General features: G+C 50.9%; 1 protein-coding gene across 2 annotated transcripts in view; it reads right to left on the bottom strand.

Annotated features, from left to right (window-relative positions):
- CELF6 (CUGBP Elav-like family member 6) overlaps positions 1-20,929 on the bottom strand; it is a 180,057-nt gene that overhangs the window by 42,278 nt on the left and 116,850 nt on the right. For both annotated transcript variants that reach the window (XM_067555986.1, XM_067555987.1), the window contains 6 exons: positions 10,718-10,846; positions 9,127-9,206; positions 5,947-6,090; positions 2,284-2,428; positions 1,809-1,958; positions 302-364 (listed from right to left, as the gene is read on the bottom strand). In XM_067555986.1, the coding sequence (XP_067412087.1) occupies positions 302-364; positions 1,809-1,958; positions 2,284-2,428; positions 5,947-6,090; positions 9,127-9,206; positions 10,718-10,846 (711 nt within the window). The remainder of the gene's footprint in view (positions 1-301; positions 365-1,808; positions 1,959-2,283; positions 2,429-5,946; positions 6,091-9,126; positions 9,207-10,717; positions 10,847-20,929) is intronic.

Below are 20,929 nucleotides of genomic sequence, written 5' to 3'. Positions count from 1 at the left end.
CCCAATCTCCTGTGGTTGTATGTCTTTTCGGAAATGATCCCTTAACTTACAGATGCCACATGATGGGGAATCCATTGCTTTGCATGGTTGCAAGTAAGAAGAGATGTTCACCAAAACATGGAGTTGTAAGATCTAGCAAAGTATCCCCTTTTCCTCCCTCGGTTCCCCCCTCCCCACCCCATGCAGTTCCTTTCATGCTCTTTTTCACTTAAAAAGCCACCAGGCGAGAAAAACAAACCAAGAAACAGAGAAAGAGTGAAAGGCAGAGACAGAGAGAGAATTGCAAAGCAAAGTTTGAGACCTGCATAGTGCTGCATGCCTGCGTAGGCTTGTTGGAGGGGATCTGCCACAGTGGGACTTTGAGCTGGGAAGAGAAAAGAAGGGAGAAGGAAGAAAGAATAAGCAAGATAAACCAGAGAAGAAACAGATTTTGCAGCAGGAACAGCCAGGAGGAATCACTCAGATACAGCAGAACATTTGTCCTCCTATCATTTTCCTGTTGGCTTTTTGTCCCGTCCCCTACCACCACTCAGCAAAGCAGTCTATACTGAGAAACAAAGTAACAGACACACCCTGATCACTGTTAATTACTCAGATGCCTGACCTCGTGAGGCGCCAAGTGCTCTCCCCTGTAAGTCATTTTAATGGGAGTTGGGGGTTCTTAGTGCCTTTCAGGTTCAGATCTTCTTGTTCAGCAACAACGTTTGCGATTTCAATGATATTTCCGATCTCAAATCAGGACAAACGGTCAAAAATGATCCATTTTGATCGTTCCGAAACAGTTCATTTCAATTTTGACCTTTGAAATTGAAATGCCTATTGTAAACTGACTTCTGTTGTGATGCGACGAGTCGTTCTGAACTGAAAAACAGACCTTTTCATCTAGAAAAGGTTGCCATGGGACATTTCGACAATTTCATAACGTTCTTCCCAATTTTTGGACAACAGGGGGAATTTGTCAAAGCTGACCCTTCCTAGCGAGATTTTCCTAGGCTAGAATGTGTCCCTGAGAAATTCCTGCCCAGCTCTGACCGTGTTCATCCTCTCTATGCTGCTCAGAGCCAGAACACAGCAAATGCAGCCAGCAGAGACCCATGGCTCCGGACGCAGCCCCTGCCCTCAATGGCTGACCTACTGCTCTCCTGCCCAGCAGGGTGGCCCTCCTCAGAGTACAGTGCCCCATTAGTTAGTAGCAAGCTGCATGGCATTTTCTCACTCAGCAGACGCTCAATGGGTACAGGTTCTGATCCTTCCTGAACCCGAAAGGATAGGAGCTGGCGAGCTAGAGCTGAAGGAGCCAGTATCTTATCACTGACTGCCTGAGCCATCAAGCACATCCGCACACCTAACCTCAGCCTGTTCTAAAGCAGTGATCTAGGGGTGCTCACTCTGCTACCACTGGCTTTTCTCTTTATCCCGTTCAAGTCACGCTGGGACATCCAGGCACCGTCCCGTGCCCAGAATAGCATGGTGCTGCTGTGCTCTAGCAGGGAGCTCTGTGTCTCGGGGGGGTTTGACTCCCTGAGTTCCTGCGGGTCAGAGCCTCACACCCTCACAGCACCCTCACAGCAGCAGAGGGTGGGCAGGGGCAGAGAGCAGGCACGGCCCCCAATTCCTCCCTGCCACTTTTGACAGGGGCACTAGCCCTCAGGAGCCGCAGAGGTGGCCCTGCCCCATGTGGCAGGCACGGGGGCAATGCTCGTGCATCCGCACAGCCTTCTCCTTGCCACCTGTCTCACCTGCAGCAGCCAGGCACAAGCCATTTAAACAGCAGGACCGCTGGCTGGGGAACGTTCCCCGGGACCTACCTGGGTATGGATGGATTCCATTGGTGTAAATGGTCTCTGATGTGGGCTGCCCATTGGTCTGTGGCGGTAGAGGGCTGAACCCATTCACCCCAATGGGCGTGGCTATGCTGGGGACGGGCGCCGTGCCGATCCCTGGAGGTGTGCTTGTACCTGTACCCCAGAGAGACGGGGGCACCGGGGAGAAAGAATGAGAGCTTTAGCGCTGAGTGTCTTGGGGAGGTGAAGGGGGGATTCAGGGGCCCACACGGGAGGTTCTGGGGGCGAGGGAGGTGGAGAGGGACTGCGGGCTTGTTCGCTGTAAACAAATCATCCCATAGGCAAAGTCTGCTAAGCAGGGAGACTGCGAGTCTGCTCTGCGTCCCTGACAAGGACTTCCCTGTTCCAAGAGGGTCCACCCCAGAGGGGCTGACACCAGATGGGTGCAGGCCCTGGAAACCCACCTCAGAGAGCCCGAGCAGCGGGGGGTGACAAATACCTGATGAGGGAGTCATAGGAGCAGCAACTAGTCCGCTGACGTTAAAGGCTGCCATCTGCTGCATCTGGGCTGCGGCGATGGCTGCCATGGGGTTGAGGCAGGTCCCTTGTGCTGCAGCCATCAGGGCTGCCTGCTGCTGCATTATCTTAAGGAAAGAAAGAAGGAAAGAGGGAAGAAGCAGACGAGAAAGGGAGAAACGGAAGGACAAAAAGGAAACAATGAAGAAAGGAAAAGGAAAGAGAAAAGGAGACGAAGGGAGAAGGAAGGGAATTACAAATGAGCTTTTCTCCTCTGTATCCACGAGCCAGTCACCCCCTCCTGCGTAGCTATCTGCACCGTGGCCTGTGACAGCCCCAGGTCTTGTATGGAGTGAGACGCAGGGCCGGCCTGGCCCTGAGTTACTGACATCTTTCCCTCAGTTCCAAGAGCAGGAATGGGTTTGGATAAATTAATTTCCATTTTGAAGCACTTGGAGGAGAGGAAGGTGATCAGGAACTGTCAGCGTGGATTCACCGAGGACAAGTCCTGCCTGACCAACCTGATTGCTTCCTGTGAAGTGGTGACTGGCTCTGTGGATGTGGGGAAAGTGGTGGACGTGAAAAACTTGACTTTAGCAAAGCTTTTGATACAGTCTCCCACAGTATACTTATAAGCAAGTTACAGAAGAATGGGTTGGATGAATGGACTATAAAATGGATAGAGAGCTGGCTAGATCATTGGACTCAATGGATAGTGATCAACGGCTTGATGTCTAGTTGGCAGCCGGTCACAAGCGGAGTGCCTCAGGGGTTGGTGCTGGGGCCGGTTTTATGCAACATCTTCATTAATGATCTGGAGGATGGGGTAGATTGCACCCTCAGCAAGTTTGCGGATGAGACTAAGCTGGGGGGAGTGGTAGATACGCTAGAAGGTAGAGATAGGATACAGAGTGATCTAGATAAATTGAAGGATTGGGCCAAAAGAAATCTGATGAGGTTCAACAAGGACAAGTGCAGAGCCCTGCACTTAGGATGGAAAAATCCCATGCACAGCTACAGACTGGGCAGCAGTTCTGCAGAAAAGGACCTGGGGATAACAGTGGATAAGAAGCTGGATATGAGTCAGCAGTGTGCCCTTGCTGTCAAGAAGACTAATGACATATTGGGGTGCATTAGTAGGGGCATTGCCAGCAGATCGCGGGAAGTGATTATTCCCCTCTATTCGGCATTGGTGAGGCCGCATTTGGAGTATTGTGTCCAGTTTTGGGCCTCCCACTACAAAAGATGTGGACAAACTGGAGAGAGTCCAGTGGAGGGCAATGAAAACAATTAGGGGGCTGGAGCACAAGACTTATGAGGAGAGGCTGAGGGAACTAGACTTGTTTAGTCTGCAAAAGAGAAGAATGAGGGGGGATTTGATAGCAGCCTTTAAATACCTGAAAGGGGGTTCCAGGGAGGATGGAGCTATGCTGTTCTCAGTGGTGGCAGGTGACAGAACTAGGAGCAATCGTCTCAAGTTGCAGAGGGGAAGGTCTAGGTTGGATATTAGGAAAACTTTGTCACTAGGAGGGTGATGAAGCACTGGAATGGGTTACCTGGGGAGGTGGTGGAATCTCCATCCTTAGAGGTTTTTAAGTCCCAGCTTGACAAAGCCCTGGCTGTGATGATTTAGTTGGGGCTGGTCCTGCTTTGAGCAGAGGGTTGGACTAGATACCTCCTGAGGTCCCTTCCAACCCTAAACTGCTATGAGTCTATGGATTTTGAAGAGAAGCACGAACTCCAGTGACTCTGGTTGCAGCTCTGGTTCTAAACCATCCCACAGTTCAGGGAAGGTTTCGATCTGGAGATTTTTGGCTGAGTTTGTCTCTTCCCTTGTCTGCTTCTTTGTGTGTTTAATGGTGTGCGAGAAAATATCGCACAGCTGACAGTAGCGAATCGTGTATCCTTCTTTGGTCTGCACAATTCTATTAGCAGCACCTTGTCTCTGTGCCAGAAAGACGTGGATTCTGCTGCCATTACAGGACTTTGGCTCTTATCAAATTCTAACACTAGCCTGCCGTTCTGAATGTAGACAGAGTCTTCTGTTGCATGGCTAGAGATGCAGAGCCTTCAGTTAGCCAGTAACTCTGAGGTCCTACTTTCTAGCTGTCCCTAGGTACTTTGCAGACTGAAATAAAAGAGTTTGTTCAGAAAAACATTGTGCCAGCATTCCCTCCCTGGGTCAGGCAGGTCTAAGGCGGTGTCTGAGCTACTGCGGAGTGCTTACTTCCCATCACCGCATCACCCTCGCCCAAAGCATTGCTTTGTCAAGCATAGGGTCACAGATCTTAAGGTCCACACAGATCGTTATGATCATCTCGTCTCATCTCCTGCAAACCAGGCCAGGGGATTCCACCCAGTGATTCCTGCGTCTAGCCCAATCTACCATTTTGGAATGAAAAGTGCTACATATTGTGCCCTGCTCCATTCCACTGCAACACTTTCTCCTAGGCTGTCCTTGACTGAGTAGATGAAAGCGAGAGGCTGACAAGCCGAGCAGTCTGGGCTGTTGTGGGCTGAATGCATCCTTCCACTGCACCCCAGTGGGACCTGCTACTCTGGACCTGGGCCTCTCAGAAACAAAGATCCACAGAGCCATTATGGTAAATTGTACCAAAGCATACGGCTGTTTTGGAGATAGACTTACTCGTTACTTTGGGGTATTGCACGGTGCCTCTGACAGCGGGATGCTTTAAAAACACACATGTTGCAAAAGCAATGCACAGTGCATTAGATTAAGGGCTTTGTTTTGGCTTGAATGTGAATTTGCCAGCTTTGCCTGACAGGCATTGCAATGCGTTTCTGATGTGACTTCACTATCGGGGGGTATTTGATTAAACGTGCCTGCTAGGCATGGCTAGCACACACCGAGTCTTGTAAACGTCACTTAAGACAGTTGCCACAAAAATCAGAGGAAATTCCTGTACAATAAGTAAGGTTAAGATTCTGTCATGGGGATTTTTAGTAAAAGCCAGGGACAGGTCACGGGCAATAAACAAAAATTCGTGGAAGCTGCAGCCTGGCTCTGACTTTTACTAAAATACCCTGAAGGAGGGAGGAAAACAGAGCTGCTGGGGCTTGTAGCTGCTTTAGCCCGGGCCCACCACCAATCAGCTGTTGAGTGCCTGGGCAGGGTGCCCAGTTAGCTGTTCAGTGACCCCAGGGCGAGCCGCCGATCAGCTGCGCCAGCCCCGCCCCAGAAGTCCTGGACAGCCTGGGATCTGTGACCAAATTGGACCCTTAACAATAAGCCACTGTTTAAGCTTTTTGGCCTCCAAAGTGATGAGTTTGAAGGAAGTGACTGTTTTTACTCCTGGAGCCCCGCCGCTCCGTGGTGGGAAGAGAGGGCTAGCCATGGTTGGAGGGAGTGAGCAATGGTCTCACGGCGTGTCACATCTTTTCCAAAGTGGTGGGCAGACCAGCTCCCATGTGTCCTGGACCTTACTGGCCAATACCTGGGCCTTTACGGATACCAGGTCACCCTACTGCTAAGAATTCATTATGGGTACCCTAAAGCTAGGGCATCTGCAGTATATGTGAATGTCTTCGTGTCAGTTCTTTGAAGGACACCCAGGGGCGATGCCCTACATCTCTGATGAAGGATTCACCCCCTCCCCCCCACATCTGAGCAGGCAGCATCTCCTACCGCTTGTGTATATGCCCCATAAGCTCCAAACTGGATGGTCATCGGGTTAAAGATCCCTAGTTGTCCTGCCATCTGATGCATCCGCCTTAAAGTCCTTTCCTTGTCTGTGTCTGCGAACTTCACCACCAGGCTGGAGGAGGCACCCTAGGAGAGCGAAAACATGGTTGCATCACTTCCGGACATGAACATTGGCAGCAGGCAATGCTAGGTAGGCCTTAGAGGAGAGGATAAATAAGGGTGATTAACCTGGCACATAACATTTCTGATGGCAACTGGCCGGTTTCTTTACTCTCCATCAGATTGTTTTATTAACCCCCCGATCGATCTCTCCTCTCTAGCTGCAACTTCTGTGTGAGTGACTGGGGGAGGGCGAAGCTAAGCTGGTATAAATCAGCATAGCGCTACTGAAGTCAATAGAGCTATGCCAATTTACACCAGCTGTGAATCTGGCCCATATGTTCTGGTGTCCTGCATAGGCCCAGATTTTTTTATATTCCGTCCCTGGAACGTCTTTCAGGCTAGCTGGAATGGCCCCGCTTTTCATTGCACCTATCAGAATTTGTGGGTTTTTTAATAACTACAAAACGTCTGTTCTTGTTGTAGGTTGTCCCAAGTCGAATGTGCTCTGCATTTACAGGACCCAACAGTCCAATAGAATGAGTGTTTAGAGTGATGAACAGAGTTTGGAGTGAAGCGAGAAGCTAAATGATCATAGACACTGTCCACGTTGCTGTTTTGCTCAGAGAGAATGTTACACTCATTCAGACTCTAGGTTACTAGAAAAAAATCCTCCCCCCTGAAAAACATGAACGTGTTGCAGATGAGTCAGAAGCTGGCGCACATTAAAAATAAGTGGACTTTGGGGTTTTGTATGAATAAATCTTAAAACATGTTGCCACAAAAGTTTCTGATTCTGAAAATAGGGTCACCTTAGTTGAGGTCAGGCTTGGGAGATCATGGGGAGACTTCCTTTTATTTCTCTGTGGTATGAACCCATCACCTGATTTATGCGAGTGACTGATCTTGTATATTCTACGAGCGCCAGATTGCAGGCACAGTCTGCCCTGCGTGTGCCGATGCTAATTCATGTCCAGCATGATTCCACTGACTTCGATGCAGTCACGCCAGGAAAGAATTTGGCCCACCTTTTCCACCGTGGTGTCCGCTCAATGCAATGTTTAATTGTAGTAGTCTTTTCTTCCCTGGCCTCTGCTTCCTTCCTCTCCCATTCAGAATGTTGACCTTCATTGTTAATTAAATGGCAACTTTCTCTAGCCACTGATTGAATTACCCCCAACATCCACCTAGAGAGCTCAGCGTTGATAAAAAGGAAGGATGGACCTGGTGTTATTTTTACAACAAATTGTTTGATCCCTGAGATTTTGATCTAACTAAATGGAGGATCAAATTAGTCGGTGATTGGATTAATCAGCAAGCACCATGGTGTGGGTGGAGGGAGGGGAAGAAAGACTGGCCAACGTGAGTGCCTATTTCTATACCCCTTTTAGTGCCTCCTGAGACTGCAATTTTACACCCCTTTCCTGCCAAGGACACTCAGGCTTTGTCTACACGTGCACTTATGCCGGCAAAACTTCTGTTGCTCAAGGATGTGAAAAACATCCCCCTGAGCGAAGTAAGTTTTGCCAGAATAAGCACTAGTATTAGGGTGACCAGATGTCCCGATTTTATAGGGACAGTTGCGATATTTGGGGCTTTTTCTTACATCGGTGCCTATTGTCCTCCCACCCCGTGTTCTGATTTTTCACACTTGCGATCTGGTCACCCTAGCTAGCGTGGACAGCGCTATGCCGGATAGCTACTGCTGCTCATTTAGGTGGTTTCATTATGTTGGCGCTACACAAACGCTCTTACAGCTGTGCTGATACAGCTGTGCTGCTGTCAGTTTTAAGTATAGACTCGCCCCGAGATGCAGAGGCATGTGTGAGAGGGAGAGAGAGATGAGAGCTTCCTGGTTTCTCGGTGGCTTATTCCTTTCCTGAGAGCCCTGGTGAAATATAAGGGAACGTCATGTTACAACTGGTGCCCAATGTCAGCTGTGACATGGCATGGAACGGGCAGAGTGAGCTCTCAGGAACATCCCTGCTTAGCTGCAAATCCTTTTTCAGGCTTCATTGGCGTGACGGCACCGCCGCACCCCTGGTCTTTCTCCCTCTCAAGACGTGGTTTCAACTCCTGCCTGAGGCCGGAGATGAGGTCTGCTGATCTTGGGCTAGTGCCTAGCAGATTTGGTCCCACTTCACAACATCACTACTCCGCTCCCGGTCCTGGCCAGTATGGCAGGAAGCACTCCAGCCCAGGACTGAGGGACATGGGCAGAGCTGGGTGGGATGCCCAGGATGAGAGCAGCAGGGGGCACTGCAGATTAAGACACAGATGGGTTGGCAAAGCTGTGTGCATGTGGAGGGATGGGTGGGGGGGGGCGGGAGTAGACTAGCAGGGGGTGCTGGAGTTCAGGATTGAGGGGTAATAACAAAGTGGTTTGGGGGAAACCCACACGGCACCTGCCTATATTGTGACTGTGCTACTGGGAGCAACCCTGCACTGGCAAAAGGGATTGGACTAGCGGGGGCCACGCAGGCCTTTTCCATCTCTACCAGACGTGCCAATTCAGATATTTTGTGGGGAGGGGTAAATTCCTGTCCCCCCACAGCCAGGTCCCGCTTTTGGTCCCTGCCTCCCCCCTCCAATGAGCCCCAAGTCTCCCCCTCTCTTACCCAGCCAGTGCGTGAGCCGGTGCTGACCGGAGTCGAGTTCTCAGCGCCCCCCTCATGCCATCCCACGCTCTGCTGGACAGGAACAAACTCCCTGTGCGTCAGGTCACAAGGCTGCCTGACCCAGCCACCCCTCACTGCCACTCTGGATGGCGGGGCAGCCGGGTCAAACTCCCATGGCATTGCCACCCAGCAGTGAGAGCAAGGCCCTGGACCGCTCCAGCCGTACTGATTGTACACGGGACTTGGGACCACCACTTAAAAGTGGTGCAAGCCCAGTCACTCCAGGGAGGTATAAAGGAGAGCGTGTGGACCACTCTGTGAGCAAAGATTCCTTGACCTTAGGACCCAGTTCCCTTGTTGCAGCTCCCATTTACTTCACCCGTGCAATGGAAGAGAAAGCTGAGCCCTTCCGATTTCTCTCTCCTGCCCCACCTCTAACACTTACCGGCATAGTCTGGCTGCCGTGAAGGCTGTTGATGGCTGCCTGGGCCTCCCCATGGCTCCCGTATTTTACAAAGGCACATCCTAGGGGGAGAAAGGGCCACAAGTGATCAGCTTGGCAGCTACAGAAAGAGGAACATTTAGCTGCAGGAGAATGTGTGCAACACATGCTGGCAGGAGACTAACGAGCCCTGCACAGTCGCGCCCACCCAGGACATTCAGGGAAGGCAGCATTGTCTAGTGGGTAGAGCATGGCCTTGGGAGTCTAGGGTTCTCACCCCAGCTTTACGTGGATGTGCTGGGTGACCTTGGCACGTCCCTTCCCCTCTCTGTGCCCACTAGGCCGTCCATAAAGCAGGGATGCTATGCTGCGAGTCACCCGCGTGTGTCAAGTGCTTTGAGATCCTCAGGCAGAAAGTGCTGCATACGTGCCAAGTAATGTTACTGCTTACCAGCCTTGGGCTAGAGGGACAGGCTGAGCTAGAGGGAGACTTTCCGTGAGCTCCCAAAGCTGGGTGAGCTGGACAGGGAAGCTGGGTAGTTCGTTGCTGAGGATGGAGGTGACACAGGACTGGTGGGACGGGAGGGAGCTCCCTGGGGCTCACTGGGGGGAAGGAGTGGGCCTTAATGCACTGACAGGCCGTGGAGGTCAGTGCTGAGCAGAGAGCTGTAATCCGGGCTGGAGTCAACAGGAGAGCACTAGCGGGCAGTGGCGGCCGGAAGCAAGAGGAAAGCTCCCAATGCACTGCCTGTGCGGAGGCCGGAGCTGAGAGGGGTGTGCTGGCTGGGAAGAGGGAGGAAGAGGCTGGAGTTGAAGGGGGAGCAGTGGCTGGCCAGGGGAGGCGGCTGCGTTTTGGTGCCAGCTGGCTGCACACTGGGGAAGGTGGAGCCAGCGTCTGAGCCAGGCCCAGGTCAGCTCCCTAGCGGAGCGCTTAGGCCCTATGAACCGAGTGCCATCCCACAGGGGCATCCCTTGGTGGGTGCAGTGCAGCTGCTTTGGAGTGGGGCTGAGCAGCTCTGTCCAGCAGGCCCAGGCTATGAGCTACAAGGGTTCCTCCTACAAACCCATCTGACTGCCCCACTGTGGACACGGAGCCTCGCACCAGGCATAGGGCAGGCACTGCCATGCAACTGCCCCACTCTGCTCTGCCTCAGCCGGAAAGCCCTGCTAGTGTCATCCAGGCCCTGGTACCCGTGGTGCCTGCTATGAACTCCTGGGACCCACAGGCCTCTCAGCTCACCCCCATTGTCCTGGACGGTTGCCTGAGGACCTCGCCAGGCTGCAGGCTTGGGGCGCAGAACTTGAGAGGCCAGTGGCCAGCGTTGTTTCTCCTTACAATGTCTCATTTCACCAGCCGCTGTCTGGGCAGTGACCACCAGGGGCCCCGCGGAGTGTCCCTGACTCAGTCATGTCCCATCCCGTAACAAACATGGCGCTTGTGGTGCGAACGCTTGTGCCTGGGCGAGCGCTGCACAAAGGCTAAGGGAAAGGTGTCCGCACAAAGGGGGCCGTGACCCTGGGCAAGGCCAAGGCACGCGGCCGTTCGAGCGGCTGCGTTTGCCCAGCTCACAGGTGGGTCCCGTCCAGCTCCCACCTTTGCTGGCTCCGTCGGGCCCTCTGAGGATGGTGCATTCTTCGATCTGGCCGAAGGGTTCGAAGAGCCGCCTGACATCGTCTTCGCTCTGCTGCTTCCCCAGCATCCCCACAAAGAGCTTCCTGTCTTCTAAAACCAAACCACACGTGAGTAACTGACCCGGCAGCATGCACATGGCAGCAGCGAGCCGGGAGGGTAGGTGGCGCCTCAGAAGAGGAGTAGCACTCACGCATTACAAACACTCCCGCTGGATGAGTACGCAGCACTGAACCGATCGCCACGGCCTGAGGCAACGCGGAGAGGCTAGAGCCAGGGATTCCTCAGAAACGCTCTCCAGCCTAGCGTTGAGCAGACTGGGCCGTGCAGCTGGCATCCTGCTTTCCGCCCCTCGGGACACTGTGTCCCATCCGTTATCCCACACGTGTGAGGCAGGGGAGCCGAACATACGCACTCAGCACTCGTGAGTCAGGCCCAACAAAATCATGAGCTTGGCTTAAAAAGAATGAGATCTCCACAGACAACCAGTTGGGGGTTCTTTTAGCTGCTGCTGCTTTCTGAACCTCAGGGGTGACTGGGGTTATGTTTTCTAGCTTTTCTCCACAGCCAGGAGGGCTAGAAATGTGCTTTTTTTTAACATGAAAGCCGAGATTCCCATATGATTCCCTGACTCCAGGATCTGGAGTTTCAAGAAAAACACCAAATATCACAACTAAGTCACAAGAGTCGGCAACTCTGTTTTGGCTGTTTGTCTGCCAGTGCCGTAGGCCAGTGAAGGGCCAGAGCTATGTCTAAGATTTCCAAAGGGGGCCGCACCTCCATTCAAAATCTTTTAGGGGCCCGCAAATGAAGAAAGGTTGAAAACCATTGTTGTAGGCAACCGAGGGGAGCTGGGTTAAAATTTTGAAGCAGGCCAGAGGGAAAGGGAGTGGCAAAAGAAAGATGAACCTATTCCTTGCATTGGTCAGTTTTGTGCAGTTCTAAATGATCACTTGGCCACTCTGGTTATTTCAGGAGTTTTCCCATAATAAATACAGGCCGGGTAACATTGGAGAGCTGGTGCCTTTGAGTTTGGCTCTGGTATGACACTGTTTGGCTCAGTTCCTGAAACTCTGCTTCTACCAGGGATGATTGCATCTTGCCAACTGTCCACTGCTCTTCATGGGACTGGGGCTGAGAGCTGCACCGGGACGGGCATTTCCGTTGCATGGGAAAGGCCGTGATTTTAAAACTTGTGTTTGTTCTGAATCAGAACAAAAGGTCAAATTTCAAAATTTCCCACAAATGACATTTAAAAAATCGTTTTGGGTCCATCCAAGTTTTCTAGATAGAGAAAAATGCACCATTTTGTTGCTATTTCATCTTTTTAACATTTAAAAAATTATAACAGAAAATTAATTTCAAAATGAAATTATTTTATATTAGAAAAAACTAAAATTGTCATTTTTTTAAAAAGTGAAAACATTCTGTTCAGAAAATGTCAAAAAAAATTCCCGTTGGACTTTATCGAGAAGCTTTGTTTTGATTTTTTTTCTAAATTAAATTGCATCGATACTGACAAATTCTCCTGGAAAGTTTCGATTGCGATTAAAAGGCATTTTCTGATGGACCAATATTCAGTTGGAAAATCTTCCATCATCTCTACTGGGATGAATGATACCTAATCCCCTGTGAACACCTTCTGTCCGGATGCAGAAGATATCGCTAGCATGATCAACTCATGGATAACTGCGAATAATCTCTTACAAAGTGAGATTCAAATAAAAGAGACAACCCTTTCCTAGTACTAATGTCATTGGGAAGGGAGATATTTCTGGCATTGTAATTGCAATAAAACTGGTGAGTCCAGATAGTGATGGTGACTAACAGGAATGGTTGGTACAGAGGGTGAGTCGCCCAACTAATGGGAGATTCCTATTCTCCCCAGGGATAGCCCAGACCACTTCGAAGGTCTTGTTCTATAATATGCTCTCTCAGATGGAAGCCAAGTCAAACTTGGCTCCCAGCTGCGGCCGACTTTCCTTTTCATTGCCCTTTTATGACACTCAAAATGTGCAGTGTCCAGAGAGAGCATTATAAAGAGAGCGGTTTTTAGGGAAAACAAGGGACGCAAGAACAGCATGGTCTGTGGGCTACGGTGCCTCTCTCAACCTAGTTTCTGGGTCAAATGAAGCCCACATCAGTACTGCTCAATGGCCTCTAGAGATGGGCAAAACATTTCAGAGGAAAGTTTGATTTGACCAAAGCAAATTGTTTTGTGGGAATGCATCGATTTCACCAACATTTTCAACGAAAAATTATCGGCACACTTTGTTTCAACTTTATCGTTTCAATTTTTATATATAATTGCATCATGACATAAAAGCCGAAAGGATAAAGTCCAAAGGAAGCGTGCCAGTGAAGTGATTTTGGTATTTCTGAAACAGAATTTTTCAGAAATTTTGTTTCCCAGGAAATTTTGAAATTTCAACTTTTCGTTCCAATTCGGGACAAAGGGAAATGTCGCAATTCTCTGCAGAAGGGAGAATCCACATTTCAGCCCACTCTAGTGGCATCCCAGTCCCGTTCCTGCAAGGCAGGTACCCCCCACGAGGGCAACGCTAACACAGTTGTATCGAATTAGTATCTCTCTTGGCAGGCTCGGTGGAGAGCCCAAGATGTGCATGGCCTATGGAAAGTAAACTCCCTCATCCCTGCCCTTCCTCTGTAGGGGGACAGGGGACACTGGCAAGGACAGCGTGCGGGTTTTTGCGGGGACTGCATCAACTTCTCCGGGGAAAAAGCTGAGTCTCCAAGGCTAATGAGCCATCCCTGAACTCCAAGAAAAGGAGACCATGGAGCATTTTGTGATCACCTCTGGAGACCTGAGGTTTGTTCCTCAGGCCACAATGAAAATCAGGTTGTTGGGCTCATCCTAGTTATCACAAAATAGCCCCATCAGTGGCTGCCTGGTCGGAGCAGCAGAAGTGGCTGTAGGCTTGGACTGAAGGACACCGGCAGAGCTGGGTGGGTGGGAACTCAAGGCTGGGGTAATAAGGTGCTGCAGGTCAGACCTGAGAGGCATTGGCAGAGCTTTGGGTGTGGGAGCCCCGGGGCTGGAATAGCAGCTGGGGCTGCAGATCAGGACTAAGAGGTGTCAGCAGAGCTGCACGGATGCCCAAGACCGGCCCAGGAGAGGAACAGCAGGCCAGAGATGCACTGACAGGGCTGCATGTGGGAGCCCAGGATGGGGCCAGCAAAAGCAACGCGTCAGGCAGAAGAGCACGGGGAAATCTTGCCTGGGGCTCATTTTTCTCCAGTGCTTTATCCCTTCACAGCCCACACTCATTCACACAAACCAAAGCCAGAGCAAGCAGGGCGAGGCGGAATGTGTCCAGGGGTCAGCGGCGGGTGAGCCGGGGAAACAAAGAGAGACAGAGCGACTATTAAACAAGAGCCATTACATTTCTATGATTGACTATCAGAATAACCCACAGCCTCCGGCCAGGCCCAAGGGACATAAATAACTTAGCCACGCTAGAAGTGATGGTAAATAATGAGAATTTCACGATTATTACCAGCATCTGTCTTCTGCAGCCTGTGTGCCGGTGCGGAGGCTAATGGCATTTGACAAAGAAGGTGTCCTGTCAAAGACCGGCTCGGAGAAAATAAATAAATAATGGCAGGGAAACGATTAATGCTTTGTCAGTTACGGCACCAGGAAAATTAGTTAAGGGAATAGGGCTCATATATTGTCTAGTTAAACATAAACCATCTTGCTAAAAGCCAACCTTCGATTGAGCTGTAAGATTCAATCTGGTTTAAATTTTCCTGACAGCTCCACGGCCCAGCTTCGCTCTCCAGGTTTTACTCCTCCGTCCGTCCTCGGATCCCTGGTTGCCTGCACCTGGGATCGCTGTCCTTTTGACACTAAAAAGTTATTCCGGATTAAGGCAGGGGGCGAATTTATAGAGGAATTGTTTACTTTGGAATAACACCACGTGTGCTTTCTGGTTTCATCCAGAATGTTTTATGTTGTGCTAGATGGTCACATATAACAGAAGGTAAGAAACATTTAAAAAAAAAAATCAGAACAAAAAGTCCTTTCAAAACAAAAAAAATCAGAACGTTTCGTTGCGGAAATGTCACTACAGGATTTTTCAGCAGCATCACAACCCGTCACCCCGGATTTCTTCCCTAACATGATGTCAGTGAAACTGACCCGATTTCACAAGGCGTTTCAGTTCCCATAGAACTGACCGAATCCATTCCATGGACGTGTGTCTGCCCAACCCACCCGCCCCCCCCAATGGGCCCATCCATATTCCACCCCCCAAACAGGAGAAAAGGAACCCCCGTCACCCCCTCAATCTCTGAGACGTGTGGGCCCATCCCAGACATGTAAGTCTGACCACACAGTGCCAGCTTCCCCCACCAAGGGCACATAGCTCTCTATGCCTGGATAGCCCTATCTGGAGCTGTGTGGATGTGCCCATGTAATGCCCTACCACAGACATGTGGCTACACCTGGACGTGTGAGAGTACAACCCTATAACATCCCCCACGGAAATACAGTGGTATACTCAGACCACATGGCTCCACCCACTGATGTGTGGCTGTACGCCTACAACACGCCCTCAGCAAAGGAGGGGTACACCAGATAACGGCCCTTCCTGGGAGGAGGGTCCCTCAGAGACATGTAAGCCCAGCTATTGGCTGTTCCTGGGAGATGGGCGAGCACAGTCACTGCAGGGGTGCCCCTTATGAACACCACAGCCCACTGATACCCGGGCGGGCGGAGATCAGCCTGCCCCGAGATGGGCAGAACTCCGATCGAGGCCTGTGGACGTTATATATTGTGAACAAGGCTGGTCAAACATTTGCCAACCAAACCCGGGTTCAGCCAAAAATGGGGCTTTTGACAAAAGGAACTTGTCCGTGGAAAGCGCCTACCTTGTGCGGGGAGCTTTGATTTGTTTGTGCAAAACCCCCAAATATTTCCAAATGCTGTAGCCATGCCCCACATGGGCTTTGCTGTTCAGCTGCCTTGTGCCCCCTGGCTGGACTACATTTCCCAGGAGGCACCACGGTGTCCCTCCCCGAGCCTGGCTGCCCCAAGCTCTCCCTGCAGGACCTCCTCCGTCATGGGCCCTAGGCCCCCCAGGCACAAACAGACAAACGCCTTCCCATTGATCTTCTGCTGCAGCCAACTGCTGGTACTGCCCAGCATTTCCCTGACTATTCAGGCAGGGTTTTAGCACCTCATCCTAGGGTGATTCAGCAGAAAAGCCCTTTGTTCCTAGAAAGGGTCTTGGCGTCTGCCACCAATGAGCTGCATGTGTAATTATGCATGGCCAAGATAGGGGGAATCAGCTCTCATGCTTCAGGGCAGCAGCTGGTCTCCCCAGGGGTCAGGAAGGAATTTGCTCTCCATGTACAGAATCACACAATTGGCTAGTGGGGTTTTTTTAATGTTGCCTTCTTCTGATGCAGCAGGTATTGGAGACAGGATGAATACACGATGTGCCAGACAAGACTGGATTTGATGGCCAAATGCTCTGAGCCACTATGGCCAGATGTGGAACAGCAGCCTAGATGGTCCTTGTGGCAGAGAAGAGACAGGACTCGATTGTAATGAATACAATACCGAGGCTGCTGTGCTGAGCACAGACAAACCACATGGTTCTCCTGAGCTCCCCGCCTGGCTCTCACAGCTTTTTCTGCCTAGTCTATTTAAACCCTGACCTGGACTCAGTAGTCATGGCCGGGACTGCACGACAGCTTCTGGGATTCGGGAGCCCACCGGTCAGTTCTGATCCGACACATGGCGTGGCAAGGCTAAGTTCTTCGCTAGCTGGCTGTCATCGCAGCATATTCAGGAGAGATCCAGGGCCCTTTAATTAAAGGCACCACTAAGGACGTATGGAGACAGCAAGAGAATGGAGGAGGTGGGAGGAGCTGAATATTTGGCGGGAGGGTTGGGGATGAGCGATCTCCTACCTCCCTGGGGTTTCTCCTCCACCGAGCACCGCGTCGCGGCCAGGAGAAGGGGGCTTGCTCACACTCTCCTTCCTATTGATTTTTAATCCCTCCCCGATTACATTCTGTAAGTGGGTAATTTATTTCCCAGGTCCCTCTGGGATGTGCTGGAGGGGTCGCTCGTACCAGCAGAGTCGTGTTTAATCACTACACCTCACTTTGAATACACAGTTACTTACCCCCGCTATAGAGATTTCACACATGCAGCCAGGGAGAAAAGACCGGCACTCTTGCACCACTATGGCTTCTCCGGGACAGGAGCCTACGAGGAACACAGCTGAATGGCGGGGAAAAGACCTCAGATCCTCCTCCTCCAAAAATACAGCTCCTGCCACTTGCCCAGAAAGACACTCCCCCTTTGCCATTCACAGTACAGGGCCTATGATACTGTAGAGCAGAAAACACTACACTCATGGAAAACAAAATTAAGATGCAATTCTCCCCATAAATAAGTTTTGATTGGACTTTTCCAAGAAGCTTTAAACATGAGCAAAGGGGCACCTAGCTGTGAGTTCCAGGGGACTGCTCAGAGAGAGAACCCTCCCAAGAGCCTGGATCCAGACAGCACTGCAGCCATCCCAAATGGGGCAGAGTGGGGCCATAGGTACTGTTAAAAAGTGTTTCGGGGGGGGGGGGGGGGAAGGGGACACCGTGTGCTTGCTGCCAGGAGCTCTCATGGGGGCAGCGAACCCCTCCCCTCTTCCAGGGCACAGGCCCTCAGAGACGCAGTCTAGCAAAGAAATGATTTCAGGATTGGCAGCTTTAATTCTGAGAAGAGGGTGCTTTAGCCATTGGGGGAAGAGGGGGAGCATATAAACATGCAGAGCTGAACCTGCTAGCGCAGGAGAACTGAAGGCTCTGGTCAGCGAGAGGCAGCCCAGGCTGGTGATGGATAGCACACTGGCGTAGCAGCTCTGTCCCCGACCTGCTCTGGGATCTCGGACAAGTCATTTCCTCTCTCTGTTCCCTTCCCACCCACGTCTGTCTTGGGTGCTCTTTGTGGCAAGGACAGTCTCTTACTAGGTGGCTTTGCACCCAGCACAATAGCACGGATTTCAACTGGGCATGCCAGGTGCGGCTAGGCTAAGTTTCGGGGTGATGTGTCGATGCTGGCCAAGGAAAGACCTGCCTCTCACCACATATCTGTACAGTGCCTTGCACGAGGGGGTGTGCTCTTGGTTGGGGTGGCTGGGATGCTACTTACAGTGCAGATAAGGGGAGGGGTGTAAGGAAAGATCTGACAGTTCAAATTTCTGCCTCTTGCGAGGCAGCTGGCAAACGTGAATTTCGTCAATCCCCATTTTAAAAAGTCCCATTTCTAGGGTCGGCAGGTTTGCTCATTTCACTAGTCAGGAACACGTCCCAGGCTGACCTTGAAATCGGATGGTTTCCCCCCCAAGGACAAGAAATGCAACCCTTCAAAGGTTGCAGTTTCCAGATTGAGTTGTGACTGGTGTGCAAGGTGCTGCGGGCAAGGAAGCCTCAGTAGTGACGAGGATCCTCAGTGGTTACACTGTGTTTCCTTTAACAACCAAATGCAAGGGGAGCTATTTTAACTACAGTGGACCAGATCCTGGGCCCCAAGCTGGCTGCAGTGGGATTTACACTGGGGACACTGGACTCGGTGCAGAGAAACTCCCATTTAGAAAACGAAGTTAAGCAAACGTAGAACTATTGTAACATCAACGCCAGTCAAGGCACGGCTTGCACACTGTATGAATACGGTGTGTAAACGCTGAATGATCGTCAGAGTGAAATGCCTCCTGACCCAAACCCCACATGCAGCTTCCCCTACTACTGCTGTCCTAGTGTCCCACAAACAGCTCTGCCATTTCCCCTCCATCTTGAGTTAACCCTCTCCCCAATTCCAGCCCCTGATCCCCATATTGCAATGTCAATGCTCTGCAGTCTTGACCAGCCCCCCTCGATTGTAATTATTAGCGCTGCAATAGCACGTGTGGGCCAGAGACAGGGATCAGGCCTCATTGCGCTAGGTGCTGTACACGCAAAGAACAAAAACCCATCCCCAGTCTGAAGAGCTTCCAATCAAAGCTGCCCAGCTGACAACTGCGTTCTGCAACAACTTTTGAGGTTTTGAAATTTGTTTTTGTTCCACATTGGAATGAAAACTAAGCCTTACTCATGAATTGTGTCAAGACGGACCAATGTTAAAACGGCCATTCCTCGCTCAGAAAAGTCAGGTTTTTTATTCTTCTCTTTCTCTCTCTCTCTCATTAGAACTGACCAGGGAGCTCTGGACTACAGAAATCTGTCCCACCAAAACTTCACCAAAATCCATACATCTCCGGGAAATGTTTCGGTTTCAGTGAAACAGCACATTTCAATGAAAATACAATAGCCACATGGGGGGAGCCCAAGGTGACAAGGAGGAGTCTATGACAATGTATCTGCTTTCAGCTGTGTGTCTGTACAGCGTAGCCAGCATCTGTCTGTCTGGAAGGGAACAAAGCTTAAATAAAAACCAAAGAGAGGCAGCGTCTGTTCCCACAGCCTGTTGCTCAGTGCATTCCCCACCCTGCTCTTGGGTGTCTCTCACTGATAAATCCCACGCCGAGTTCAGATTTTGCCCCCATATCCCTTTTTTCGCCCCTCTATCCAGCAGTAGCAGATGTCATGGCCTTGCAGGTTGATGTCCCATTGGAGAAGGAATCAGTGACGCTGAGTCTGGGTAAATTCTTAGTGCAACTTATTTGCACTGTATATGCACGCACGCACGCACACACACACACACACAGAGAGAGAGAGAGAGTGTCCTGGAAGAGAGGTGGTCACAAACAGTGCACAGGCTCTCTCCTCTCTCAGCCCAAAAACCAAAGATGGGTTTCCAGAGAACAACTCTCTCCCAAGAATAGGCTCTGGTTAGCAATCAAAGCAAAATGCAACCACCCCAGATACTTGCCGCAGCTCCTCACAAATGCTTGCCACAACAAAATTAAGAACAATACAGTATTTCTTCCAAGACTGACCCATTCGCAGACGCTAGGAAAAAGAACTAGTGAGCTTATGTGTAACAGCACCACCTAGTGACTCCTGCCATAACCACCCCATTGGGAGCCAGCCTGCAACATCAAATAGTATCAGAGGTTCCCTAGCATCTCAGTGATCCCTCTGCCCCTCGCTCGGAGCCGTCAGGACTGTCCACGGGGCAAGCGTTGTTCTCACCAGGGGAGGGGATGATGGGGCTCAGGGAGGCGGCAGCCTGAGTGAGTGCGAATGGGCGTGAGTGCAGGCGAGTGGCAGTGCGTGTACTGGCTTTCCCTGGAAGCTGCAGCTGGGGGGGAGGGGGCAGGTGCTTGGTCACCGGCTGGGAGTATCGGCTGTAGGGTGAGGAACGGGTGTGCTTGTACTGCGGCAGGTGTGGCAAAGGTGTGTGTGAGTTTGGGGTTTTTTCTTACTCTTCAGAGTGAAAAATACACAATCACTGTATACCTGCAAGGGCAGCGTGCATTCTCTGTCCATCTGCGTGCATGGGGGGCGGGTGGAAATGTGCACAGTAGTATGGTGTTTGTTCATGTGGGAGGTGCGGGTGGGTGTGCAAGGGATGTATAAAGCATGTGTGTACGTATGGTGTATTGTCCATGATGTGTGCGCGTGTGTGAATACGTACCATGTATTTGTTCACAATGTGTGTCTGTGTGTGTGCATGCATGCGCGCGCAGAAAGGGCTTATATGCTTCTGTCTGTCTGGCAATACGGTGTATTGATCAAGATGTATGTTTGTGTGAATACATACAGTGCATTTGTTCAGTGTGTGTGTGTGTGCACACACGCACAGAATGGGTATATAAACTCCGTGTGTGTGGTGTATTGCCCAGGATGTGCGTGAATACACACAGTGCATTTGTTCAGTGTGTGTGTGTGCACACGCACAGAATGGGTATATAAACTCCATGTGTGTGGTGTATTGCCCAAGATGTGCGTGAATACACACAGTGTATTTGTTCATAGTGTGTGCGCGCGCACACAGAATGGGTATATAAACTCTGTGCGTGTGGTGTATTGCCCAGGATGTGCGTGAATACACACAGTGTATTTGTTCATAGTGTGTGTGCGCGCACACAGAATGGGTATATAAACTCCGTGTGTGTGGTGTATTGCCCAGAATGTGCGTGAATACACACAGTGTATTTGTTCCTGGGACGTGTGTGCAGAAGGGGGTATATAAACTCTGTGTGT

The sequence above is a fragment of the Emydura macquarii genome, unplaced genomic scaffold (genome assembly GCF_026122565.2).
Source record: "Emydura macquarii macquarii isolate MOO-44397 ecotype Brisbane River unplaced genomic scaffold, CSIRO-AGI_Emac_v2 contig_1644, whole genome shotgun sequence".
Lineage (NCBI taxonomy): Eukaryota > Metazoa > Chordata > Testudines > Chelidae > Emydura > Emydura macquarii.
This window is presented reverse-complemented; position numbering and strand designations above follow the sequence as displayed.